The sequence below is a fragment of the Notothenia rossii genome (genome assembly GCF_949606895.1).
Source record: "Notothenia rossii genome assembly, chromosome: 5".
Taxonomy (NCBI): domain Eukaryota; kingdom Metazoa; phylum Chordata; class Actinopteri; order Perciformes; family Nototheniidae; genus Notothenia; species Notothenia rossii.
The window spans coordinates 18,478,363-18,505,880 of NC_136903.1; the positions used below are offsets into that span (position 1 = coordinate 18,478,363).

The 27,518-nt window shown below is 42.1% G+C and overlaps 2 protein-coding genes across 2 annotated transcripts; one reads left to right on the top strand and one right to left on the bottom strand.

Moving 5' to 3' along the window:
• On the bottom strand, positions 1–18,479 carry kcp (kielin cysteine rich BMP regulator). Its single transcript, XM_079684696.1, has 46 exons — positions 17,626–18,479; positions 16,287–16,819; positions 15,967–16,039; positions 15,030–15,334; positions 14,561–14,729; positions 13,176–13,246; positions 12,979–13,072; positions 12,440–12,522; positions 12,263–12,356; positions 11,944–12,023; positions 11,770–11,855; positions 11,555–11,645; positions 11,109–11,208; positions 10,912–10,997; positions 10,548–10,641; positions 10,279–10,428; positions 10,092–10,198; positions 9,759–9,852; positions 9,475–9,648; positions 9,313–9,395; positions 9,137–9,230; positions 8,392–8,574; positions 8,045–8,215; positions 7,781–7,954; positions 7,072–7,154; positions 6,788–6,878; positions 6,630–6,712; positions 6,380–6,553; positions 5,932–6,111; positions 5,554–5,818; positions 5,267–5,349; positions 5,091–5,184; positions 4,839–5,012; positions 4,649–4,731; positions 4,084–4,204; positions 3,920–4,002; positions 3,460–3,559; positions 3,251–3,339; positions 2,860–2,962; positions 2,625–2,767; positions 2,353–2,525; positions 2,116–2,227; positions 1,935–2,036; positions 1,668–1,832; positions 1,286–1,586; positions 1–698 (listed from the first exon to the last, which is right to left on the bottom strand). The coding sequence occupies exons 1-46, from the start codon at positions 17,726–17,728 to the stop codon at positions 478–480; spliced, it is 6,315 nt and encodes a 2,104-aa protein (XP_079540822.1). The 5' UTR covers positions 17,729–18,479; the 3' UTR covers positions 1–477.
• Positions 18,480–21,222: 2,743 nt separating this feature from the next.
• On the top strand, positions 21,223–27,364 carry LOC307041299 (uncharacterized protein; the record flags this gene model as incomplete). Its single annotated transcript, XM_079684612.1, has 16 exons — positions 21,223–21,274; positions 21,749–21,875; positions 21,959–22,173; positions 22,893–22,949; positions 23,035–23,127; positions 23,210–23,296; positions 23,398–23,508; positions 23,613–23,783; positions 23,989–24,079; positions 24,161–24,267; positions 24,361–24,561; positions 24,662–24,793; positions 25,449–25,527; positions 25,606–25,796; positions 25,892–25,912; positions 26,339–27,364. The coding sequence occupies exons 2-16, from the start codon at positions 21,785–21,787 to the stop codon at positions 27,362–27,364; spliced, it is 2,673 nt and encodes an 890-aa protein (XP_079540738.1). The 5' UTR covers positions 21,223–21,274; positions 21,749–21,784.
• Positions 27,365–27,518: the final 154 nt, after the last annotated feature.

Sequence of the window (27,518 nt, forward strand, 5' to 3'; positions counted from 1 at the left end):
TATTGTGAAGTTTTCGTTTATTCGTACAAAGAAAAGTGACAAAAAGAGTACCTGAGAGTATGAGGATTACTGCATGAACAGTCAGACAACGCACCGTGCTGAAATAAGCACGTACAGTAAACAACTTTTGGTAGTAAATAATACTGTTGAAATAATCGAAAGGCTTTGGACAAAATCATGTATAAAACAGAACAGATTCATATTATTAATAATGTGAAATTAAAACATAAAAACCCTTGTGTAGTATAAATATTCAGTGCTACATGTAACAAGATGACAAAGTGGATTAAAAAACACAAAAATGCAGTGGTTTACCTATTTTAAATCCACAGGTCATGGAGGTTCATCTGTTTTCCATTTTAAAATTCAGTATACAGTAACAGAGGCTTCTGATGTCCTTTCTTTGGATTGAAGATTGTTAGAGGTGGCAGTGCATGTGTGTGTATGTGTCCATTTGATAGTGAGCAGTTCAAAGAATTATAGGGCTTTATCATGAATGATCTTGGGGCACTTTTCTGGCTGTATGCAGTGGTTATTGTGTAGAACCAGACCAGCAGGACACTGGCAGCCCGGCACACAGGGCTTGAAGCAGTGGCTCTCTATCACCCCGAGAGGCACGTCAGCGTTAAAGCAGGTTACAGGACAGGGGGGTCCGCACTCGTCAAACACAAAACCCCTCTCCACTGGACAGCCCACAGCTGTGGAAGACAGTGACAGGGAAAAACAATGTGAGACACTGTGAAGGCTTCAAGGGTGATGTGTGCAACTGCCAGGTAGTTTTATTAGAGGCTCAATTGATGTGAAGGACTTGTTACTTGCACTGTAAATTGTGATTGAGCATTGTACAACAAGAGCAGGTGGACTTTTGAGATTATGAACAAAAGCAGAGCATTAGTCACAGAGTGTGTTTTGAGATTATAAAAATAAATGATCAGTTATAATGAATATTATTTAATGGCAGGTGCCTACAGTTATAATTTGTTAATTTTGCATAGTGGTTCAGTAACATTTGTACTTATCACCCCATTGTTTACACAATAAGTGTTTAAAGACCCTGAAACTTGGTTTGAAATATAATGTGTTTCATGATAACATTATTTGTTCAAAAAGTCAGGACAGAATTATCTTCCTACTTGCATAACCCTCTTTCACACATGCAATGATACAAATATGACTCATATATGAAAACTCCATTAACTGCTCACTGTCACACAAATGATTACCCACATACAGTTTCTGATTAAGAAATCGTGTCATCAGGATCTTAAGTCTTTCTTTTCCTCACCACACAGAGATGGGCCCCTCCATTGCAGGGTGACTCCGGCCTCTCTGCACTGACTAGCGTAGGCCTCCAGTGTGTCACACAGACACTCCTCAGTGTTGGCCCCGCAGGCACAGAGGTCGTACACACAGGCTCCGTACCACGGCTCAGGAGGCACCACACGATGGCACGGCTTAAAGACTGCAGACTTCAGCACCTTGCAGCGAGCGTTAGCCCCCTTCTTGGCCTGGTAGCCTGCTTCTTTACAGGGGTCCACATCCTCACCGGGGCGACAGGAAGAGAGGGAGTGGCTACTATTTTTGACCTAAAAATGACAAACTTCAGTAGCAGATAAAAGGCTTGACAATTAATTTTTATTCCGGGTCTCTCTTTGTTTTTATTTTACCCTCCAGCTGTTGCCAAAGTCGGACTCTGATAGGCTGATTCGTCCACTAGGCATGCGGAGGTCATCCTGGTAGTAGTTGTTGAAGTTTCCACACAGGCCACACGTGTGGCCCTTATAGGATCCAGGCACACTCACTTCCAGATGTGAGCGGCCACTCCACAGAACCTAAAGGAGGACCAGCAGGCGTAACTGTGTGACAAACTTGGGAAACAAACGGTCTCCAATCATGTTATACAAAAGACAAAAGATGAAATAAAAATACTGTACCTTCAGGCCGATGTTAGTGTTGAGTAAGATGATGTTGCTTTGTCGTTCTACATAGATGTATGGTTCTCTAAGGAAGGGCAAAGGCACGACCTCACCATTCACCTGAAGATTAAAAAATGGCTGAGTGGATCGACAACACCAACATAACTGTTGTTCATTTGCAGTAACTGTACACACAAACCTTCACAAGCCAGTCCTGGAGTAGCTGCACTGTGACGTCTCCGATAAACACAGTCACCTCTTTGGTCCAGGACACTCCTTTACGCCCACGATCATCGTTAGTGGCATGAATACTGATCAAACAAGAATCAGATCAAACAGATAATTTCATTAAAATAATTTTTTAGCGGGTCGACAAATAGAGAAGTATATGGCTGAACCTGTTTACTCCCATAAATAACAACTGGTGACCCATCACCTGAAGTCTCCTCCTTCACAGTCCTGGGCCAGGATGTATGTGCAAGCTCCCTGGAAGTGCAGCATGCGGCCATCAAAGGTGCGATAATGAGGGTCTCCGAAGGCAATGCAGGTGGCAGGACGAGGAAGGCAGTGAGGACAGCACAAACCTGGGACAATGGCTGGCATCTCATCCTGAGGGCAAACACACACACACACACAGACTCAGAATAGTGAGGCATTACGGCAACATTTCAGATTATGAGGACTTGTGTGTTTGTTTGTTGTACTGACTGTTGCACAGGTGAGGGGAGGGCAGCGTTCACTGTGACAGTGTACTTCTCCAGACATACACGTACAGCCGGTGCACTCATCCACCTCCCACTGTTCGCTAGCTTGATACACTGTTCCCTGGTACAAACACGATGCCCCTGAGTCTACACCACACAAACACAAACAAACACATATAATATAAACTTAACAGAACAGTACAGTTTTTTGAGTCCACTGTAATGGCTGGCTGGGATACCTTGGCATTCATAGCAGCATTTGCCGGGAATCTTCACTTTCTTCTGGTTATTCAGGCAAAATTCAAGTAAACACTCTTCAATGCTGCACTCAATATAGCCCAACTGAGGATGAAACACAGGAAGAACGGATTCGTTTTTAGAAGTACATGGTCTGAATAGATACAATATACTCCTGAAGTAACTGCCATGTCATGTGACCTCCAAATCAATGCAGCATTCTTTTACAACACTAGACAAGTAGGACACACCTCTGTTTATTGGATTTCAGTTCTAATTCAAAACTTAAAACTGTGTTAGATTTGCCATATATTTAACAAACTAAATATTTTTGAAAGGTTTAAATGTAACAATCATTAGTGAAAACATTGCAAGTATTTCTGTGCGACTCACGGTACAGGTACATGTGACGCAGTCGTCATCGCTGTCTGTCCAGCTGCTGCCGTTGGCCACGCTTCTGTTCTGACCCTCAATCACACAATCTGTATGAAACACAGGATAAGCATCACAATATTGAATGTTTTAATGCTAATAACAATTACATTGATTTTTAAAGGCAAGGCAAGCAGACAATAGGGAATGTAAAGATGGCAATATCTCACCTCTACACACAGGGCAGCATGAGTCCGGTGAATTAAACTGTTCATTTAAAGGGCAGGTGACGGGGGGGCAGTTTTGGTGTAAGCAGGTCCATGTCAAGTCCTAAATCACAGACACAGTATCACTGCACAGAATCACATGGTATGTTGACTGTAGTTAAATGATTCCCAACAACTTAGATCTCAAGGTACAGAGACGTCAAACTAACTTCCTATCATTTTGAAGCAAAGGAAATGGCAAAAATATGAAATTGTACTTGATTTCCTACAGATGATTCTAGCTTGATAAGATATTTCTACAGCTAAATTGTGTCTGCTATACATGTTTTCATTAAAGGCAATAACAAGCTGTGTCAGTGTCATTCTCTTCCTTTGCTGCTAATTGAGTCATAAATCACTTTATGCATCTTATTACTGACAAACTGTATTCACAACAGCATGCTAAGTGTTTTTGCAGCAGTACCTGGCACTGGCACGTAAAACAAGGATCATCCGTCGCAGAGACCTCGTTGCCAATCAGTGCTGAAGTGCAGTTACTGAGAGGCTCTAAACAAACACACACATGTTCCAAAGCTCAGTGATAATGCAGATTATACTCAGTTAATAAAAAGGCGGTTTAGTACTGACGTGCACAGACAGGACAGCAGGAGTCAGGTCCAGAGAACAAGATGTTGCTCTTGGCACAGTCGACCAGACTGGGACACTGCTTTCGGTAACACTTCAGGTGCTGTTCTCCATCCGGCATCACCTGGGACACACACATACAGTAGGTTGGATTAAAACTACCACTAATAATTATATTACTGTCAACAACTACAACCACTATAACCTGTGGATCTCCCATAGCTATCTCTATTACTACTGCTTTTACCTTTATTATCAAAAAGATCTATACATTGATTGACAGAACAAGAATTTGAGACAAGTTGGACACTTAATTAATCATTTAAGTCATCTATACAAATACAAAAAAGAGGAACTATTATGTGGTTCAAGTTTCAAATGTAAATATCCACAGATTTTATGTTTTGTTGGAATAGAAAATCTTTGGGTTTCGAAACATTGAGGTCTGGGAACCTTTGCTGGCATTTTTTCACTATTTTCTAATGATTTATCATTTATTTACATTAATAAATATAATGACTAAGTTTAACACAAAAAAAGTTCCCAATCAGTTTCCAGTCCATCGTACCTCACATGTGCAGATCTGGCAGGGGTCATCGGCTGGATGGAAACTGTCACCTGGGCCGTACACTCTGCCCTCAAATACACAGTCTATTAAATAAATCAACAATCATTTGATATCACCAAGCATCAAAACAAAATAATATTCTAATTTGAAACATGTAGCCTTTGTGTGTTAGATCTTTAGTTTGTATTACCAGCACACACAGGGCAGCACTCCCCGGGTACGCTGATGAAGTTGATGCAGGGAGAAAGACAGCGGACTTCAGAGCAGGTGGTTACCCCGTCCACACACATGCACGTCATGCAGGGAGTGGAGTCTGCAAACCAGCTGCTGCCCTCCGTATGCTCCTCTCCTCCATACATACAACCTGGAAAGAAAAATGTACTCACTTAACACTAACAGTACTATTTCTCTCTGTGATTATTATTTTAAGAAATATATTTACCTCTACAGCGAGGACAGCAGGCTCCTGGATCAGTAATCAGATGCATACAAGGCAGCTTTGGACACTCAGGAGACGCACACTTCACCTCACCTGCCTGCAGGACTCACATTGATTAAAAATTAAACATCAGGAAAGTGCAAACGTGACGAAAAAATACAGAATTGGAGGAGTCAGACCTGGCAGGAGCAGGTGGAGCAGTGGTTTGACCTCAGGGTCCATGTTTGCCCGTCAGTGAACTCCTGCCCATCAAGAATACAAACTGAGAGAGTCACGAGACAGAGACAGAGATGTAGAAAAAATTAGAAGAATATGTTGTTTAGAGAGGGATATGGTTTGTTGTCTTATGTTTTTATGTGTGCATAAGTGTGTCCGGTTGAAAAAAAGTGGGTGAATTTTGGATAAATAGTAAAACACATTAAGCACATCTGCACATTAAGTTAAGTTATTACAGGACTTATAATACCTGTGCACTCAGGACAGCACTGTCCTGGCTTGGTAACTGGTCGGACGCAGGGTGTAGGCGGGCAGACCAGGGCCACACAGGTGACGGTGCCTCGGACGCAAGTGCAGCGCTGGCAGGGGTTGGAGGGAGCCGTGAAGGTGTGGCTGTGAGAGTGGACCCCCCCCTCATACAGACAGGAGTCACAGACTGGGCAGCAGGTCTCTGAAGGGACCGGGTGGGAGCACCGGAGCGGACAAGGTCTCTTCTTACAGTTCACCACCTCATTCTAATCAACGGATGGGAAAAAGAGAAATAACTAAAAGTTGTAAAAACTGAAAAACAGGAGGGATGGAATTAATCATATAGTTTATTTCCGAAAAAAATGCATGTTAGACAGACCAGACAGGAGCATGATGAACAGGGATCAGAGGGCGAGGTGAAAGAGGAGCCGGACTGATACTCTTTCCCCCGATGAAGACAAAGGCCTGTGCAGACAGGGCAGCACTCCCCAGACCGGGTCACTGGGCGCACACAGGAAACACTCGGACAAGACACATGTGAGCACACCACACCGCCGTTCTATACAAAGAAACACACGCACCAAATTGAGGTTGATAAAATGTCCTTTACATGTTAAGTCATATTCCTGACGTACAACTGAAGATAAATACATGATGGAGTGGTAGCTAGGTTTATTAATACTCCATATGCAAAACACAAAAGTGCTTTCCACAGGGTCAGTGCGATGGGAATAAAGGAATGCTCCACAACCAAACCACCCTTCTTGTTTGGATTATCTTATAATTGTATTTTTGTCAGGTTTTAACAATGAGTATGTTAGTAGTACCAGACAGGAGCAGAGCTGGCAGTGATCTGAAGGATGTGGGAATCTTTCTCCATTGAAACAGCCTCGACCATTAAAGTTACATCCATCACACACTCCACATGCACAGCCATCCAGAGCTGGGTGTGAGCATGAGATGGCAGGGCATCTTCTCTGAGTACACCCAACTTCACCTCTCTGTGGAAAAGAAAGATGAGAGGTACAGCAGCTGTAATGACCCCCCAAAATTAACAAAGCCCTTCTCCCATCTCACTGAGCATGTGCAGTCCTGGCATCCTCCCTCTCCTCCTGGAAGGATCTGCCCGTCAACATAAGTCAAACCCTGGAACTGACAACCTACACACAGAGTCAAACATTGATTATTGACTTACTCCTCATGTCACCAACTGTAATATGTTGTAAGCTGGTTACCATCACAGACAGGGCAGCCACATGGGTTAGTGACGGGGTGACGACAGGGGGCTGCTGGACACGACTTCTTCATGCATCGCACTGAACCGCTCTGTAGGAGGATAAGCATGACACATTGCCCAAAGAGATAAACCAGCAGGAATGTGTACATGAATGAGTGTGATTGTATGTGTGTGTGTGTGTGTGTGTGTGTGTGTGTGTGTGTGTGTGTGTGTGTGTGTGTGTGTGTGTGTGTGTGTGTGTGTGTGTGTGTGTGTGTGTGTGTGTGTGTGTGTTGAAGCTACCTGGCAGGTACATTCAGAGCAGATGTTTCCTGGGTCAGGGATTGACTGACCAGTTGCAAGGACTGCACCATTATAGGAACAGCCTATCAAACAAAGACAGGTTTAATTTGATTTATTTTGTATTACTGTCAGTGTTGATTAGAATCAAGACATTTGAGCAGTACCTGAACCACACAATCATCATTTGCATATCTTTATACACCCCATGTTACTTTAAATTCTTAAATGTTGTTTATCTTGCATGCCTCAACTGTGAACAAAGAGTCCTTACATATGGACTGAGTTTAACAACAGTAAAGCTATATCAAAAATGATTCAGTGTAATCCAAGTCCCATTTATTCTGTTGTTTTCTTACTACTTGACAAACGAATGCATTTTCGCCACTCGGCCGGACTACCACAGACAAGAAAAATGCATGATTGTTAATGCAGAAGTGTTAAAAGTAAGATTTAGCAAGAAGTGAATTAGTAAGCATACAACTGGATATTGACAGACAAGTTGTTTTGATATAGTTTTGCTGTTAAACACTGTCCCGTATACTTAAATTCACCAAGACATTGCTCCATTTTGGTTTCCTCATTGACTGTGGCAGCACACAAGAAAATAAAGTTGTATTTAAGGATTCAAGAAAACATTGCTGGAGTGGTTGATTTACAAAATGGGAAAAGCTTTCCTTTAAACAAGGAGTTTGATGCTGACTCAACATACGTTCACATTCTCCACAGCATTGTCCGGGTGGTTTGTAAGGGTGGCTGCACTCTCCATAACAGGGGGTCTTAGTGCAGACGACGTCGCCTCCGTAACAGTAACACACACCACAGGGGTCTTTGTCATCAGCAAACTCAGTGCCATCATGGTACTCTTTTCCACGAAACATGCAGCCTGCAAGTAGAAAACTGGAGTTTAGATATCTTTGAGAAAACCATGGGAAATGTCTGCGGATGATTTTCAGTAACTGGGATATTCACTCACCCTCACAGGACATGCAGCACTGTCTCTGGACGGAGTGGTTACAGTTGGACGGGGGACATCGCTTCCTCTCACAGCGGACAGAGCCCTCACGGCAGACACATACTTTACATGGGTCTGATGCATCATCCCACGACTCCCCATTAGCTCGCTCTCGACTCTCAAATAGGCAGCCTGCAAGCAAAGTGGAACATATTGAAACATGATAAAATGATCATCAGTACAGTTTATTTTGTGACTGAACAGTTATGTCTGAGGTTTTTTGTTGCAATAGATATTATGTTCTTGATCCAAACTTAAAAACGTTATGTTACAGTATCTTAATCTTGGAAGGACTTAAGCATCTGTACCTTCACAGGTCCGGCAGCACTGCTGTGTGATGGGGTGAGAACATGGAGCAAAGACGCAGGTCTTGCGCTGACAGTGAACCGCCCCATTGGTGCAGGCACATGATTGACAGCTGTCAGTCGGGTGGTAGAAACGCTCAGTGTGTCTGTATGATTGTTGTTCATACAAACAGTCCAATGGAGGAGCTGAAGGAATATCAGTGGAAAGAATCAACTGTATGACTTGGCTTTACATCAGTCATGTTTATTTATGTTGTGTTCACCAAGAAATAAAACCAACAGCAGACAATCTAAGAAATGTACATTTTGCAGAAGGATTTACTGGCCAATTAAATAAGGAGGAATAGAGTTTGTGTGAAAGGTCAACCTTTAAAGTCTAAATCCTTAACGGGAAATACGTTTAAAATGATGCATTAAGGATTTTTGTGATGATCTCCGTTAAGCTATTCTCTTTTTTCCAAATAAGGATCGGATGAAGCAATCTCTTTATATAAAGAAAAAAAAATGTCTGATCAATAAAATGAAGCAAAAAGGTGGATCAGACCTGTTTCTAGGACCACTTATAAAAGTGACAAAATCAGAATCAAAAAGATAATTTGTGCTGTTGTGAAAAAACAGATCTTAGTCAAAATGCACACAGAAGAATTGGGACACTATTTCCTCCAGTGTGATCGTAGCTAAAGAGAGTGCCTTTTTTGATGCAAATAGAGGCGATCGGGCACTAAATGAGCTTCTTGAACTTCCTTACCAGGACACTGGGGGCAGCAGTCTCCTGGGAGCACATTTGGGTTTGAGCACGACAGCAGAGGACACCTCTTCATCAGACACTGGACATTCCCATTCTTCAACAAACACAACACATATTCAATTAAAAAATGTTTTCAAGAAGACCATAGGAATGGTAAGTCATCATGGTTTTCTTACTATGCAGCTGCACGTCCTGCATGAGTCAGTAGGATGGGGAAACTCCTGTCCATTGGGATACTCTTTTCCAGCGTAGCTGCAGCCTAATGTAGATGAATGTAGAGTACGTTTTCATTCGTTAAATGTATTTGTATTCCTGATAGAAAATTCATGTTTCCTCACCATTGCAGTTATTCTGACAGCATGTTCCAGACAGAGGCGCGTTACAGTGAGGATGAGGGCATTGTGCCTGGTGGCAGTCAATCTGGCCGCTCACACATTTACACTCCTCACACACACTCACAGGGTTAGGAAAAGCCTCTCCATCTACAAATATGCGGTTTTCAAAGGAGCAATCTGGGAAAGATTTAAACACATAGGCATTATATCTAGAGGACTGACGGTATAATATAATTCACACACTGTGTGCTACTTGATTCATGATATCTGTGTCTGAGTTTGAGCACCTGGACATTTAGGGCAGCACTCTCCATGTGGTGTGTATGAGTTGGAACAGTTGAGTGGGGGACAAGGTCTTCTCTCACACTCTACACTGCCATGCTGAGGAAGAGAAAAAGACACTTAAGCTTTAAACTCGTTAAAAAAATGTTGAATCTTAAGATTGGTTTGTTATTTATTCCACGCGGTAGCTGCATAAGATCTAAAAGATTGATTTCACAATTCAGTTCTGACTTTGGGAACCATACATTCTCAAAGACATGCAAATGGAGATTTGAACACATCACTGTAAACAATGAAAGGTACAATAGAGGGTAAAATGTGAATGGAGACTTGCTCACCTGACATGTGCAGATGTGGCAGGGGTGGTCAGGGGTGGTAAACCTCTGTCCGTTGCTATAGATGCGATGATTGTAGGTACAGCTTTCACATACTGCACAGCATGAGCCTAGGGAGATAAAAGAGACAGTGTCCCGATGTCACACGGTCACCTGCGTAAAAGCAAAGCTCAGACACACTCGCTCTTACCTGGGATCTTGCTGGGATGCAGGCACTCGGTAGAGGGGCATTGTGTGTGCGTACACCTCCTCTCTCCATTCACACAGCTGCAGCTGGAACATGGACCTTCAGGTTGCCATTTAGAGCCTTCCTCATATTCCACTCCCTCCAACACACACGCTACAGGGAGAAAAGAGAAGTTGTATGTATTATAGAGCTGCACAATTAGGCAGTCGACATACAAACAATTGGCAACTATTTAAATTATTTCATATGTATTCATATGCGTGCATTATTACCTTTGCATATTGGACAGCAGAGATGTGGGTCTATAATGGGGTTGGAGCACTGGACAGGAGGGCACTTTTCTTCTCGGCAAATGACATTCCCACCCTATAACAGAAACATAAAAACATTATGACTGCATTATCAATTCAGTTTATATGAGCATTGAGAACCATAAAAGCTATCACGTTAATAATATAGAATTATATTAAGCTCCAATATCCAAAAGATAGTGAAACAAATTGTAATGTTTTGAGACATGAAGTAGAAACATCTATTTTTGTGAAAAACAATAATACAGAAATTAAACTGAAAAGTTTTGGACAAAAATCCTCAAAGTTTTACAACCGTCTTCCTGCATACACCACTCAGACTTGCCTTACACCTGCACTGAAGGCAGGGTCCACTTCCAGCAGGGATGAACACTTTTCCATCAGCATACTCCCTCCTGTCATACTCACATTCTATGGAAACAAACTCTAGTTATGTTTGCTTGAGTTTGAACAGCAATATTCAAATTGGAACACAGCATTCAATAGGCAAAACAAATTTGACAAACATGAAGAATTTCTGACCATCACATGTGGGACAACACTCTCCTTTGTGCTTAGCTGGATGGCTGCAGTGTAGCGTGGGGCATGATGAATCCATGCGCTCACAAGAGACTTCACCTGCCTAACAGGTAAATAAGAGAAGGGATTAAATGTGTCATTCAGATAGAACATATTAACAGTCAGTGGCCTGATTACACAGCTCAATGATAAATCTGCCTCAATATGAGTCCACAATAGTTAATTGCAGATATATCAGCATCTGTGTCATTTACCGGCTTAAAAAATAGCCTGATTCTCACACTTTATACCATTTGTTAAGGTTATCACATTCATTTCTGAAGGTGCAATAGGCTTTGATAGGTTGTCTTTAAACCTCTGGGTCACGAAACCTTGCAAACACATCATCAGTACAGTCACATGAACATACATGAAATGAAAAACAAATGGAAATCTCCAACTGAACCCACAGAGCAACGGCATTGGAGGCAGGGGTCTCTCCTGGAGGGGAACTTCTGTCCATCCACATAGACCAAGGACTCATACTCACACTGCTCACACCTACAGGTCACATACACCCAACATACATATTTAAAACCTGGGTTAATGTTTTAGCTATTTTGAAAAGAGGCAGCGAATAAGGTGGTTTGATGCAGGCTTTAAAAAAATTAGGCAGGTTGGTTACCGTGGGCAACAGTCTCCAGAGCGTTGTACAGGGTTTCGACAAGATAAAGCAGGACAGGGACGTGGGGAACAAGCCACATTTCCATTCTGGAGGAGAAAGGTAATATGAGGATAAACCTGATTAATCAACCAAAAATATTGAAGTTAATTATGGATAATGGGATAAACGACATACCACACATGTGCACTCTTGGCAACGGTCTGCAGTAGGGATCACAGCTCCGTTAGGAAAGTCATGACTGTTCACACCGCAGCCTACAAAACACACACACACACACACACACACACACACACACACACACACACACACACACACACACACACACACACACACACACACACACACACACACACACACACACACACACACACACACACACACACACACACACACACACACACACACACACACACACACTCACACAATCAAACATTGTGTCTCTGCAGTTTACTGAAGACGCACAACACTGCTATAGTGAAGCGAAGGAACACGCCTTGACAATCTGGACAGCAGGTATTGGGCGGGGGAGCAGCTGGGTTTTTACATGGGGTGTTACACCGCTCAGTCTCACAGCGAACGTGACCCTCCTGGTGAAAAGAGAGGAAGATGTCAACACAGATGAAGATGTCAGAAAAGATGGGAGGCTACAGTCAGTCAGAATGGGACCCACCCGACAGAGGCAGACATCACAGGGATCGGCTACCGGCCTCCACGTGGCTCCATGATCATACTGGACACCAGAATGGATGCAGCCTGCAAAGGTAATAAATACAAATTTGTTTTTCTGAAAGACCAATCTTTTCGTGCATCTAAAACAAATTGCAAATAAATCTGTCAGCTTTGACAAATCGAGTAATATAACCCTCCCCCCCTCTGGAAGCACATTTGCACCCACCGCTGTCTGGACGAGATCTTTATTGTCACTATTAAACTGTCAACACATTGCATTATAAAAGAGGAGTCCGAGTAGTAATGGTTTTGTGTTGCAACAAATGCGAAATTAACAAAGTGCTGTCATAATATATGTTTTATGATCAGCCCATATCAACCTTTGTGAGACAGTTGGACAAATGTCATTTTCAAACAACCCAGTTAAGTGTTTGGAAAATTGAATTTCATGAACGAGGGCACATTTAATATTTTGTGATAGATTGCTTTTTATTTATAAACATTGTTGTGTACAGATGTTTATTATTGCTGTGTCCTTACCTCTGCACCGCTGGCAGCAGTGTCCTGGTACCGTCTCTTTGTGTGTGCAATCCAGTGAAGGGCAGTGTTCAGGAAAGCATTCCTTATCACCTCCCTGTTGGCAATGAGGTGACACAGAGGAGAGACAACATGATGAACAGGTGAAGAACAGAGTAGTTGTTTAGGTTCCCAACATGTGTGAAAATGGATACACTCACCTTACACGTACAAGTCTGACACCCATCTTTACTGTAGGACACATTATGAACTGTACCATCCGGCTCACAGTCTGAAGAGGACACAGAAGTTATATAGAGTGCAACCTGATAGTTTAATAATAAAACAAGAATGTGGAAGTCACAGGTGGTCCCTCTTTGTTTGTCAATACAAATTGTCTTTGACTTTACTCTGTTCTCGGTCACTTGGAAACATCTGGCTCTGCTCTCTTTCCAGTGATGACAGTACAACGTGGTTCCGATGTAATGTACATGTGCTCGCTCTTGCACACACTATATTTTATGGGCCGTAACTATAACCACAATTGCCTGCAGCCTTTCAGCAGTTAAAAAGACTACAACCAGCAAGTCTATTAACTCTGGAAGAGATTTACGGTTGGAGAAATGGATCATAACTTTCCCATTCTGTGGCTGTTGAAGTTATTTTTATGAAAAATTAAGTTGTATACAATATAGCAAATACCAAACACTGAGGAGCAACATAGCTATTTTCTTTCATCAAAGGCTTTTAGGGAGCTCATTAAATATTATTGCTTAGCATGGACATTTTAGAAGATAATTATTTTAATGACAACCCTCCAAAGACAGAGACAATGTGTTTGTGTGTGAGAGAGGGCAATAATCACAGAGTTTGAGAGAGGCTTGTGAGGCTTCCTACTGTGCCAGCAGCCATCAGGCAATTCCTCTAGTGAGCCAAGCATGCATAAGATCAAAGTGTGTGTGTGCATGTGTGTGTGGGAGTGGGAGTGGGAGTCGGAAAGTGTGCATCAACTGAGTGCCATTGGAGTCTTCTGGCCTACATGCAGAAACAATTAAGGGGAAGATGAATGAGAAGGCAAAGACAGTGACAGAGAGTGTACTTGAGGAGGGTGAGAGAGGGGTCAGAGGGCTTTTTGGACACGTGTTGTACATTGATGGTGAATATGGGCACCATAAGACAGGCCAAGAGAGACAGACCGACATTATCTAAACTCCTTCATGTTATTATCACTCCATTAAAGCAGGCAGTTGCACACATTTACCTTAATAGCACCCATCAGGGAGCTGATCACAATGGTATAACCATACAACAACAAGGAACTCTAAAACTACTACCTGACTCTGCAGTCTCAGACACACTGGTTCTGGGATAGTAGCAGTGAAACCCAGTGGGGTCAGAGGTCAAGAAAAAACACACGTCTCCCTTTTGACAGGAGTGAGACAGACAAGGGTCTGGGAGAGGGATGGCCTTCTTCAAACTAGCTAGTTTGCACCAGAGGAATGTGTGCTGGTGTAAGGTTGTTGAAAGAGTATCTGTGATAAAAAGTTAAACAAATTGAGCAGAGGAGAGAGATAAAGAGAACTGGAAAACGCTGAGTCATTTTTACCTTTGATGTTGGCTCGGCATGTGACCTTTCCAGATGTGCACGTACACACAGTGTTAATGTCAATCTGCCAATGCTGGCCATCATCTACCTCTCGCCCCTCCCACACACATCGCTGCCTCACACACTCACATCCCTCCAGGTACTGTACGCGTGACTCTAGGTTTGCATTCTGTAGAAAAACAAAAATACCATGTCAAGTAATTTGACATACAATACAATACAGCTTTATTTATGAAGCACTTTAAAACCTCCAGACCAAAGTGCTGTACAGTCAAATAAATAAACAAAACATACAAAAATCACACAGCACAGCTCATACGCCATAAAACAAGTACAAGTAAAAAACAATAGACAAATTTAAATGCAATAAAAACAACAATTTAAAATATGTCAATACGCTAAGGAGAAGAGTCATGTACATCACTTGACATTCATGTTGTATCAGGGAAAGTCTAAGTGCAATACATACTTCAGTTTTGACCATGTCCAGCATACGAGCCAGTTCCTCCATGCTTTTCTCCAGCCTCTTCAGCCTGTCATCTTTCTGTGCCTGAGAAACAGACTTCACCCCTTGAGGAGATCCCGGGGGCCCGAACACCACACCTCTCTGCAGCTGGTCACTCTGGACGTCCTGCTGATAATGGCTGGTTTGGTCTATTGGCCTGCGGCTTCTTTTAGGTTTATTGGGGGATGCGGCCTGCTGGAATATTGGACCGCTGTCGGTCGGAAAATCTGAGCTACTGGCGTCTGCGGACTGAGAGGGAGGAAGCTCATCTGGAAGGAAAAAGCATCAGTTTAGTAGGAGAATAGAATCCTGAATGAATAAAAGAACAAGTTCGGAGCTTAAAAAACACATCCTGGTAAGACGCTGTCAAGATGAGGACCCACACTGAGAAACAATAAACAAACTTTTATGGGACTATTTGTCTGAGGGCCACAATATATCATTTAATGCCTATACACAATGGTAGTCCCAGTAATGAGTTTTAGGTTTTGTAACATAACTTTTATCAGTTATTTTATTGTTTATATAACTGTTTATGGCAGGAGAACTCTGAAACTGACAACATATGTAACATGTCTCCCAGTACAAGACTTCTCATAACATAATGAATGATTTGTGCCAGTAATAAAGAGAAAGAATGCAGCAATAGGAAATGAGAGAGGGATGACACTGCAGCCTCTGGCATAAATTCTGCAGTGTCTGCTTTTCAGCACGCTGTTACTTACTCGAATATATAGATGCCCATGTACAGACAAACAGTGTGCATAAACATAAATACTTTTTAAAGAAGGAAATTAATCCAAGATCTCTAGTAAAATGTTGACAATGAAAGGGTTGTTTCCTAATATTTGACCATCCAAACAAAGAAAATGATTTACAGTTTTGGTTGATCTTTTCTTACCTGTAACATTGTCACAGAGCCATGGTCGCCTTGGATACGATTTCATTGAAATCTCTGCCGCCTTCATATATCCCTGCATTCATAAAGAAACATAGAAATTCTCACATACTTCATTGTTCATTGAATTGAGACAGAACATATAATATGAACATGTACGTTTTTCAGAATTATTGCTTACATTTTGGATATAAAGTTACATAGCTCAAAATACTGTAATGTTGCTGTTTCTTTCATATTTCAACCTTTTTTGTGATTATGCTGACCTGCAAGTGGCTTCAAACATGTCAGTGTGTGAGTATGTACATGTTTGCAAAACTCACACTAAACTTGCTGTCTCTCTTTCCTGGTGTGCTGGCCAGAGTGACAACAACATCTTGAGGCAGTTCCAGGTTGATTCTCTCTTCACTTTTTATTGGTAGAAGCACAGCTTCTTGGCAGTCAACAAAAAATACCAGTCTATCGGTGTCCAGGCTCACAGCCAACTCCACCCACTCCTCCCTGGAGAAGGGGTTTCTCCCGGGGAACTGAACGCTGACAAGGCCCCGAGCTCCTCCTCCAGCCCGGTAGTCCAAATGTAGTGTGTGATTGAGGGTGGAGGAGATGACTTGAAAAACAGGCGAGGATCCAGAGGAGAGAGAAAGAAGAGTGGCAGTTGAGCCTGGCGCCTGATGCCCCACCAGATGCACCCCCATGGTACCCCGAAGGTTGGAGTACAACAAGTTGGAATATTCAGCTGGAAGAGTCAGGTACGGAGCTCTGGGACGTAATTTGTAAATCACGCTGCCGGGACTCTGCAGCCTGGTCACACCGCTCATGTGGTGGGACATGTTTAGGGCTGCCAGTAGGTCAATCACTAGGAAAGAGAAAACACAAACTTGTGACAAACATATACTCATATTCATCATACACATCAACAGGAGGTCATGCTCTGTATAATAAGGAATGTCATGTTTTTGGGCTGTGTTGAATGGGAGTGTTTTTGAGACTAAATCAGATTGAAACCTTTCATCTGCTGGTTACACATGGCTGCCAAACTGACCTCAAACAAAACAGCAACAAACCAGCATGGTAGCCTACAGTCAGTCACATCCATCTGCCTCTCAATTATTGCAATAGGACAAACAACTCTCTAAGCTTTTTTGCTTTGGTTGATATGATACATTTTGAGTACCCCAGTTGTGGGAAGAAGCTTTGTTCAGGTAAGTTACATTTGACTAATGCTGATTACTTGCATCTAAATATTACTATAGCTATAGTCATTTTGCAAATAAGGATTATGCATGCAAAAAGCTAATAGAAAACTAGGGTAAACTATACCCAAAATCATGAGTTGATATGATCTTGACTACAACACAACAAATAAAGTTGCTTACACATCATGTATAAGTGATAATAATAATAGTTCAATACCATAATATGTAATAATGTGTAACTGTTCTGCGCAATCATTGCTTACTATAAAATACTTACTTGAGAATATGTTGCTGAAGAAAACCTTCAACTTTATCTAACTCTAATTACTTTCAACAAAGTAAAATATTTCTTGTTCACATGTCTAATCTCCATATCAAATCAAAAGTCTACTCTAGAGCAAAAATAAACAATATAATAAAACCTATACAAATGTTGACCAAACTACGAACACTGCAGTAAACTCACCATTCTCGTGTTTTGGACTGGAGTTCCCCTGTACAGACAGCGCAAAGACACACAGTAAATGTATCTCCAGCAGCACGAGCCTCCTCAGTTTGCTGCTCTCCATTCTCCAGACGGAAACAATGAAAAAAATGGTCTAAGATCCAAACAATTTATGCAAAAGGCATGTTATTCATCGTTTTCTTAACCTTATTCTGATGACATGGCTGTGTGTTTAGGATTCCCCTGTTTCCTCCGCGAGCAGATATTTTTCCAAAGAGCGCGCAGGGAAACATGAAACATCTGGATGCAGGCAGGGCGTCACTTCTCTGCAGTCACACACTCACATTCCCCCTGGGGCAATATCTACAGCACACTTTCAGTCCATGATAACAAAGGAGAAGAGTTTGATGATTATTACTATCCTTGATTATTATCATCCAATGCGCTTGTTATTTCCATTGAGAAAGAAAGAGAGAGATAGAAAATATGCACGCAAGCTAAAAAGTTCAGGTGTGCAGTGCGAGTGAGGTCACTGGCTCTTCTTTGTCTTGTTTAGTTTGCAGTCCCAGATGGATAGCTGTGGGGGAAGTCTTTTCTTCCCCTGTTTTCTCTCATTTTGTCAGGCAAAGAAAAAAACATCTCGCCACCCATCACTGCTTGGTGGTGTTGATTCCCAAAGACCCCGCTTCGGCGATCAGCTAAAACCTGGTCTGGAGGCTGGAGAGGAGCCACAGAAGCAGCAGCTAAAACTGTGTGTGTGTGTGTGTGTGTGTGTGTGTGTGTGTGTGTGTGTGTGTGTGTGTGTGTATGTGTGTGTGTGTATGTGTGTGTGTGTGTGTGTGTGTGTGTGTGTGTGTGTGTGCGTGTGTATGTGTGTGTGTGTGTGTGTGTGTGTGTGTGTGTGTGTGTGTGTGTGTGTGTGTGTGTGTGTGTATGTATGTGTGTGTGTGTGTGTGTGTGTGTGTGTGTGTGTGTGTGTGTGTGTGTGTGTGTGTGTGTGTGTGTGTGTGCATGCAGAGATAGAGAAAGAAAGAGAGAGGGTGGGGGAAACACAAGTAGTCATGTTTCACTGCTTTGGAAGTGGTCCCAGTGTGCGTCCCACTGTGCCCCCCCCCCTTTCCCTTATGTTGTTGTCCTTCTTTTCTGGTGTTTATTATTTCAGGGCTTCTTTTGGAGTGCACGATCAGAGGCAAGATAGCTAGAATACAGATTGCTGCACACAAAGACAGACATGTGTCCCTCTGTCTTGTTGTAGTATTTTAGATGTGATGATAGGACACCTAGGTGTTTCCTATTGAATGCTGCAGACTCGAGAGTCCCTCATCACTCCAGATTGTTTTCCATAAAGTACATATTGAGATTACATCTGTTGAAGGAGATCCAGGTTTAAACACACTCATATTTAAAAAACACAATTTTAACTAAGTTCTTCCCACCCTCTGCCAACATACCAATCTAAACCACATACGTGACTCATGCCAGTTAGACTGTAATAATCACAATTAGGAAGTTTTCCCACAGGACATGGTCTCTTTGCTTGCTTTAGTTTTCAACATAAACTCAAACCTTCTGGATGGCATTGAGCTCAAAGGCGGAGAGCTCTGATTGAAGACAATGATAAAGCAGGAGGAACTTGCAGCAGATTTTTGTAAAAGGATTGAACCTTTAGTGTATAATCAAGCTTCCTAAAGAAGGTACTTCAGGGTAAAATGTTTATCATTCAGTAATGACTCTAAGAAGAACTCAACAAACTAAAACAAAGTGTTACTCTCTAACCTACTTTGTAGCCAGTAAGCCTTCCACTTGTGGGGAAAAGGTAGGCTTGTGATACATTCGGACTACAAAGGGTCAATGTGCAGGCCAGCTAAACCACTTAAAACAAGATAAAAGGTATAGTCATAGTTTTGGATTCATTCTCCTTCACTAATGTACAAAGAGTGATTTTTAATCGATAAAGGAAAATGGTGAACTGTCTGATGGTCAAAAATGGCCTATAAAGAATCTTAAGTCTGAGTCTTACTGCATACTGAATTTACTTTGTTTTACATTAATTGAGCAACACTCGTTGCAAATATTGCTTTTATTGTAGTGTCTGAGTAGTTAATGCATTCATTTGTTATTTATATATTTGAATGGTCATGCAAACCTTGCCATAATGAAGTATTTTCATATTTACTCACATGACTACATACAATAAACACAACATGCATGAGAAAACGGTTTGCTTCATACAATATGCATGACATGTGAGAGATATGTGTGATACAACTATTTCCAATGAAGTGTAGTGTTTGAGTTACACTTCATGTGATAGTCTCCATTCAGTAGAATTAACTATCCTCATCAAAGAATGATGCCATTTCAGATAATGCAGTTGCAAAAAGCCAACTATCATCTATCAAACATCTCCCATCACCCTTTTAATCATATCTCTGCTGACATCCAGTGGCCATGTCTAATCACAACAGCACAAATCAACAAGTCTCTTCATCTTTTTGAATCCACCCTGCTACTGTTGATCTTAATATGTGAACAATATGAAATACTACAGGCCTAAAATTATGATCTGAGAAGTGCTTATCTGCTGCACTCACTGTCAGAAACACAGACTGCAGTGTTCAACGCTTACCTAAGGCAAACTTTACATCTCTGCCCCCCTCCCCAGTTTTTCTCTGACAATGGACACCACTTACAAGCCTGCACTAACCAAAACATTTCTGGAGCCAGACGAAAGCCATCTTTCATCGCAGCAGCCCTGAAGATATTATGTGCAGACACACACAATTAAGTGTGAGTATCAGTGCGTCTCTGCCTACTCCGCATGCTTGGACATGTTGGAAAAAGGATGTGGGTTAATCTTTAGAGAGTGAACAGGCGGTGTTTTATAGGTAATCCCTTGTCACTTCCCATTAGTTGGTACGTGCCGCTAATTGAACAAATCCAACAGGCGCAAGCTGTGTAGCCAAAGTACGTACACTTTAAACAAGTTCTAACCTATAACATTCACTGAGCTGTACATATCAAATTAAAGTGTGATACAAGCAACCAAGTCCTACTTTACTCAACAAAATAACATTTCCTGGTTTGCTCACAACAACTAAAGCTTGACCTACAGTTCACTGGACAATATGACTGCTTTAACATTTACATTGTACAACAAATTGCCTATGAAGGTCAAGTGTTTTTGTCCCAGACGAAGCTCTTACATTTTCTTCTGACACCGGTCTCTGACCTCACCATCAGGTTCTAGCCATCTCCTAAAATGATTGGCTCAGTCTTATTCCCTGACTAGATAAGCCCCGCCCTCAGGCTTTAGTCTCTGAGCTGACTTTGATCCAAGATAACACACCATAAGGTGCTGTTTGCTTTCTAATGTGTGTGGGGGGGATCATTATGTGTGGGTGGCTGGTGTTGTCTTTTGTTGAATCTGTTGTCTAGAAGCCTCAGCTTGTGTTTTTGAGTGGTTCAGTGGCTTTTCTGGGCTTTGGGAAACAGTGACGCTGCTTTCATCATATGTGAGGAGGATATGGAGAATCAAAGACAAGCTGCAGAGGATTTGAAAACAACAGGTCAGTCAACAGAGGTATTCTTTGTTCATACCCTTGACAACTGAGTTTATTTACCTCACATCTGTGTTGTTTTTTCAATAGGATGTGGCCCCAAAACCCTGGTAAGCCCCCCTCACCCACTCAACCCTATTGAAACACCTAAATACAAAAACAAGCCAGTGCACCCCGGGACTCACAAAAGCATGATAGACATTAATGACACGTTGAATTAGCTTGAAATTAAACTTTAGATTGAATTCTGTGGTGAAGAAACACGGAAAGTTTTTAAACAGATATCTGTAAAAGAACGTATACTGCCAAGGTTTAATTTTTACTCATCTCATTTATTGTTAGGTCAGGAAAAACATGTAGAGAAACAGGGCTGTAAAAGTGGCCTAGCACTCTGCTAGTCGGCTCTCTTAGCCTGGGGAAAGTCACGCACGAACCCACTTTAAAGGGATTTGAGGGAATTATGGGACAGAGCGAGAGTGTGTACGCTTGTATTTGTAAATTAAGTGAAGGTTTGAACCTAATTATATTCCTTAAGAAGTGACTCATTAATATACAAGAGGAAACCGTGTTCTCTCTCCACTCAGAAATAACTGGTCTCTGAGGCCTGAATCAGCCCAGTAATGGCCCTCAATGAACTGAAATGGAGTTTTGTTCAGGCCAAGGCTCTAGTCCACTCACTGCTGGTCCTCCTGTGTCTGCACACAGCCGCAGGTATACAGCCACGTCACATTGGTTCCTATCATAGCCAGAATGAATTGGTGTCTTACACTCTGCGTGTGTTTTCATTGGCACAGGAATGTCAGGGTGGGGTGGATGTTTGGATGGTCAAGATGTCTTCACAAAAATCCCAGAAAACAGCCATTGGGGAGATGTTGTTGCTGAGCTCATGGGTGAGAGCACAGTGGAGGGGGTTTACTGGAGCCTAGAGGGAAATGATGCTGATTGGTTCTTCTTGGATGAGACAAGCATCCGGCTAAACACATCGGAAGAGAAGGTCCTTGACCGAGAGGTAACTGAGTTTGGAAATGCCCCCTTATACACTGATCTGAGCTTACTTATAATAGAGAAACCATGAATAAAATGCAAACATTACAAATTGTATGTGTATAATTCTAATTTACTAAGTCAGGGTAGACTGGGGTAAGTTATATCTAAGTTTAGAGCAGACTATCATTGACCCTTACAGCTTTGTCCTTGGAAGGAACACCATCTCTTTTACCAGCACCCTCCTTAGAGCCAGTAGACTTACATCATGTCAGCTGTTAAAGGGTCAACCAGATTAGTAATCTCACTCTCTCACAGTCTTTCAATTGATCTACTTCTGCAGCCTTGCAAATACATTATTTATTCTAAAAAACATCCAGGTAAGCTCAGAGTTTCAACACTGCATGTTCATCAAGCAGGCCGAACTTGGCTTTTAGTCACAAAGAGGGTCTATTTGTAGAATTGTCTTATTGAACACAATTTGTACAAGAGCACCAACTCATCCCTCCAGACATGCCTCCAGAAATGATTTGATAAATGATTACGATTTTTGATTTCTTCTTCTTTTTAGCCTTATAGTTCTTATACTGTATTTTTCTACACTTCCTATTAAGTTTTTCAAATTGAGGTAAAAAAAAAAACTAGGCAATCATGAGAATGGACAAAAATAAAAAAACATGTTCTGTTTGTGTTGGAATGTTTGCTAACATAAAATAAGGGTCCTTTTTGTCTCTCATCTCTCAGGCTCAGGGTCCTGTCTTAATGGCTGAGTTGTCCTGTTATGAGGACGACACACTTCAGGTACGCTTGTCCCCTTCATGTTACCCATAACTCTTCAGTGAACCCCCATTCAAGCTTCTACGTTTTGTTGTTGTTGTTGTTATAGAGTGTGTACAGGATCGTGGTGGAGATCCTCAATGAAAATGATAATACCCCTGAGTTCACAGAAGACACTGTCACGTCTCTTACTATCAGTGAGGTATGGCATGTTCACAAACCCATGCAAACCCACTAAACATACTAAATGAAAGTGCTAAGATGTTTCTCGGTGTGTTTTCCAGTTGACTCCAGTGAATACTGTGGTGTTTACCATTAAGGCCTCTGATGCAGATAATGACAAGATAATTTACTCTATTGACCAGGCATCAGTGAGTTATACTCTTTTACCTTTCACACTCTCAATCACAAAGAAAAAAACACCACGCGAGAAAGCACCATTGTTATGTGATTTTGTGTATATATTTTGCAGCCTGATGCAGAGTACTTCAAGATTGACCTCCCCAACAGCGGAGAGGTTATTCTGTCTAAACCTCTTGACTATGAGACCAAAACCCAGCTGACTGTTACAATCCATGCCTCGGTAAGCTATCTACACTTCAGAGTAAAAGTAAAAGTGTCTACAAATGAAATCTATTCAAATGCTTCCATAATCCTTCCAATGTAAGAACTGTTGACTTTTCTCAGGAAATGGACACTGCTGAGCACTTCAACACCAGCACCACATTAACCATCATCGTCCAGGATGGAGATGACCAATACCCAGAGTTCCTGCCCTGCAGGCTGCTCTTCCAGGATGAGACCAGTCGCATCTGTACCAGCCCAGTGTACACAGTCAATGTCACAGAGGGGGAAGAGGTCTGTTGCTTAACCTTTCCTCAATCACACCACACACATATCACAATGTTAAACAAGAATGTGCGTTTATGATTTTCATAAAATAATCACTGCCTTCATCCTGCTAAACTTAACACAGATGCTACCATTAGATATGTAGTGGTTGTGTTTTCATTAAGAATCTTCAACCAAGCATTAAGACCCATAACTGTGTGTCACGTTGCAGGACGTGGTGTTGGACTTCTCTCCTGGTCCCATTCATGCAGTGGATGGAGACAGAGGACTCAGCTCTCCACTCAGCTATGTCATTCTCTCAGGTACCACACACACCAATGCAAGTTCATATTTAAAATCTGCGTACATGTGTACATCTGTAACTCTGGTTGTGTTCATGCTAGGAGACGATGATGGCCGTTTTCTGATGGACAGAGATACGGGGGAGGTTAAACTGATGCGGGGGTTTAAAGACAGACTCACAACTCCAGAGCTGCATCTACAGGTCATGGTAAGACTCACATACTCAGTGTTCATGGTAAGACATCCACTCTGCAATAACACTGTAACAGTCTCACTGCTCTGTCTCTTTGTCTTGTCCCAGGCATACCAGGACGATGACCCCAGGAAGTATTCTGTCACTACAGCTTTGGTCCGAGTTTTGGCAGTGAACCACTTTCATCCGGAGTTTGACATGGCTGAATATAAAGGATTTGTAACTGCGACAAAGAGCCCTGCCTCTCTGGTCAACACCTACGGCAGCAAAGCACTGATGTTACACGTACAAGATAAAGACTTTAACAATGTACATATTCCACTTTACTCCACACACGGGACATATGCATCCATGATGTATTTGATTTATGATGTCACCCATCAGTTCCTTTCTCCTCACAAATTGACAGGGTTTCAATTCCAAGATCCACTTCACCATCAGTCCTACATCCAATCACACAGACATCTTCCAAATCACACACGAGGGTCTTTTGATCGCCAGGACCAATCAGCTCAAACCAAAACAGAAACACTTTGTAAAGGTGAGCCTCAGAGACCATAACGGGGGTCTTTATATTTAGGCCTCCAACAATTTTACTTTGTTGAACTTTACATTTCACATCCTTTTTTTCTCTAAATAGATAAGTGTTTGGATAAGCCGTCTAATGTGCATGAAAGCTTATTGAGATAGTGAGTCCATAATTAGGCTAACCACAAGCACTGGAATGAAAATGTGACAACCCAGAAGGGATAATTCATTTTTAGCATGCATGACAACATACCTTTTAATTAGTGTGTTTTGTTTAATATAATTATTCAAATGCAATAAGAAAGCCAATTAACAAAGATTGCACTTAAATTATTTTTCACTGTTTCAGTTTAATTGGAACCGCAAGGTTGGAAATAAATTAAAACACTGTTTTGTAAATTAATCAGCGGTAATGTAAAAAAAGTTTTATAAATTAATTGACTAAAACATTCCAATCAACAAGCATGTCTCTAAACTTACCAAATATAAGCCTGAACTGATATTCATGAACATGTCTGGTTGCAAAAACTGAATATTACATTAGTGAAGCCTTCAGTGAAGCCAGTTCATCAAATTGCCCAACCCCTTATCTTTCATTAAAATGTAATTATAAATAAAGACATACAAAAAGATGGTGATGATGTGATAAAATTCAACATACTTTGCAGGTAGCTGCTGTAGACCAGGAGTCGGGTGACGCCACCTTTGCTACTGTAGTGGTGGAGGTGTTATCTGAGGGACAATCAAGTAAGGACACACTCTGCACACTGCCATTCAGTGCTGACTGCTGATCAGTCTGAACATCTGTCTGTCTGTACTCTGCAGTCCCTCATAGTCCACTGATGGATGACCGTGTGATCGGCTGCACCCTGGGCAAGGCGTTTTTTCTCAGCATGGTGTTGATGACTGTAATTGGAATTATAACGACACTGGGGATGTGGCAGAAGAAGAAGAAAAAGGGAATGAGGAACCCGCTGGAGAGAGGCTGCGTGGCCCAGGGAAAGCACCGCAATGTGGTGAGAACATTCAGCTATATAATCATATTTACCAATTTTTCTTGATCAGTAAATGTAAGTTTCTTAAAGATTCTCTCCTGCATATTCTCCCACAGAGCTTACGGTGGTTCCAACTGGTGAGTTATTTATTGACTGTTAATGTTGATTCATCAGCGGATGGAGTTTTCTCAGTTGTCATAGAGATGATAGTTTTTTAGACGTGACCTAAGTTTGGAATATAAAATATTAACCCCATTTACAGATGAAGGCCACAAGATGTAGTCAAAAGCTTCAGGCAGAACAAAGACCTTGCTTTGAGAGTTTTCTTGCCAAACTGATGTTTTCTAAGGAATACATTTATGTCATCATCTGAGGCACTTCATAAGTCTGGAAATAGAAATACTCACATAGTCATTGATTCTCCCACTCATTAAAAGTTAGGCTGCCTGGTTGTCAGAGGGCCTGGCAGTATCTACAAATGTCCCACTAAAACTAGGATCATTCGCTCACTTACTTTCTGCATTACAAAAGTGGTTTTCATTTCCACTGTGGTTTCTTTCTAGGCAAGTCACCCTAGTGGCATGTCAAACACAGAGGAAATACCATACAACAATGACGAACACGGAACCTGCAATCCCTCCTTCAGCTTCACAGACAACCCTGGCGTCTACACCCACCAAGACCTCCCGTCTTGCCGAGGGGCCGTTCCACCCATAACGACCGCTGCACCCGACACCAGCTTCATCCCAGCTGAATCTGCGCTCAGCCCTGTGATCTTCAACAATGTTTTAACACCACCCCAAAGGTCATATAGTTTACCTACACTTCACCCGGCCTCTGAGGAGGTGAGCCCCACACATACGGCTCAAATTTCTGCTCCATCTGAAGAATACCCTGACTCACCCACTGATACATCCATTGACCTCACTGAGGATGTACCTATCATCAGTCCTAGCCCTGCAACACCTGATAGCACAGGATCTCCACCCTTCACCTGTCCTGATTCACAAACTACAAAAACAACAACCAGCATTGACCCCACTGACTCCTTCACCAGCCCCTCGTCTCAGTCCAGTGTGCCATTCAGTCTTACCCAAATTGCTTCAGCAGAAATAGACAAACCCTTTCGCAAGCCTCGTGTGAAGACACCTCCATATTCACCTTTACTGTCCTCGCCACTGGCCAAGCAGACGAGGACATCCCCGCCTACCCCAGAGCATGCACCTTTAAAAGCCAGGCTGGTACTTACAGATACTTCTCCCCTTGATACACCTCCAGAAACACCACAGCGACCATCTTTAACTCCAATCACAGAGGGAGACCAACCCTCCACATCACAGGACCTCACGGAGCGCCCAGGAGGGGCTGCAGATGCCGGGACTCAATCTCCGGTCATGAGGCGCTTTACAAACTTTGGGAAGAAGCAGGCCGGCAGCGGGGAGAGGGATGTGGCTGATGATGGAAATCCTGGAAATAAGGATGGAGGCAAGCACAAGAATGAGGATGATGATGATTTGGAGTCAGATGAAGAAGAACTGTTGAAAGTGATGGCTCGTTGTAATCCTGTTTTTATCACATTTAATACGTGATGTCACTATAATATTGTAAATTGAGAGTGAAGGGGGATACAACAGAGAATGAAGGAGGTAAGGAGAAGTAGATGACACAGACAGCGGACATGTCATCAGAAAGATTAAATGCACAAGTTCACACAATGTATACTGTAACAAAGACTTAAGCATT

Coding starts and splice junctions, on each gene's coding strand:
- kcp (XM_079684696.1), bottom strand. CDS start 17,728: ATGGAGAGCAGCAAACTGAGGAGGCTCGTGCTGCTGGAGATACATTTA. Junction 10,998..11,108: donor GTGTTGTCCCACATGTGATG/GTCAGAAATTCT, acceptor TTGTTTCCATAG/AATGTGAGTATGACAGGAGG. Junction 7,155..7,780: donor ATGCTGTGGAGAATGTGAAC/GTATGTTGAGTC, acceptor TTTGTTTGATAG/GCTGTTCCTATAATGGTGCA.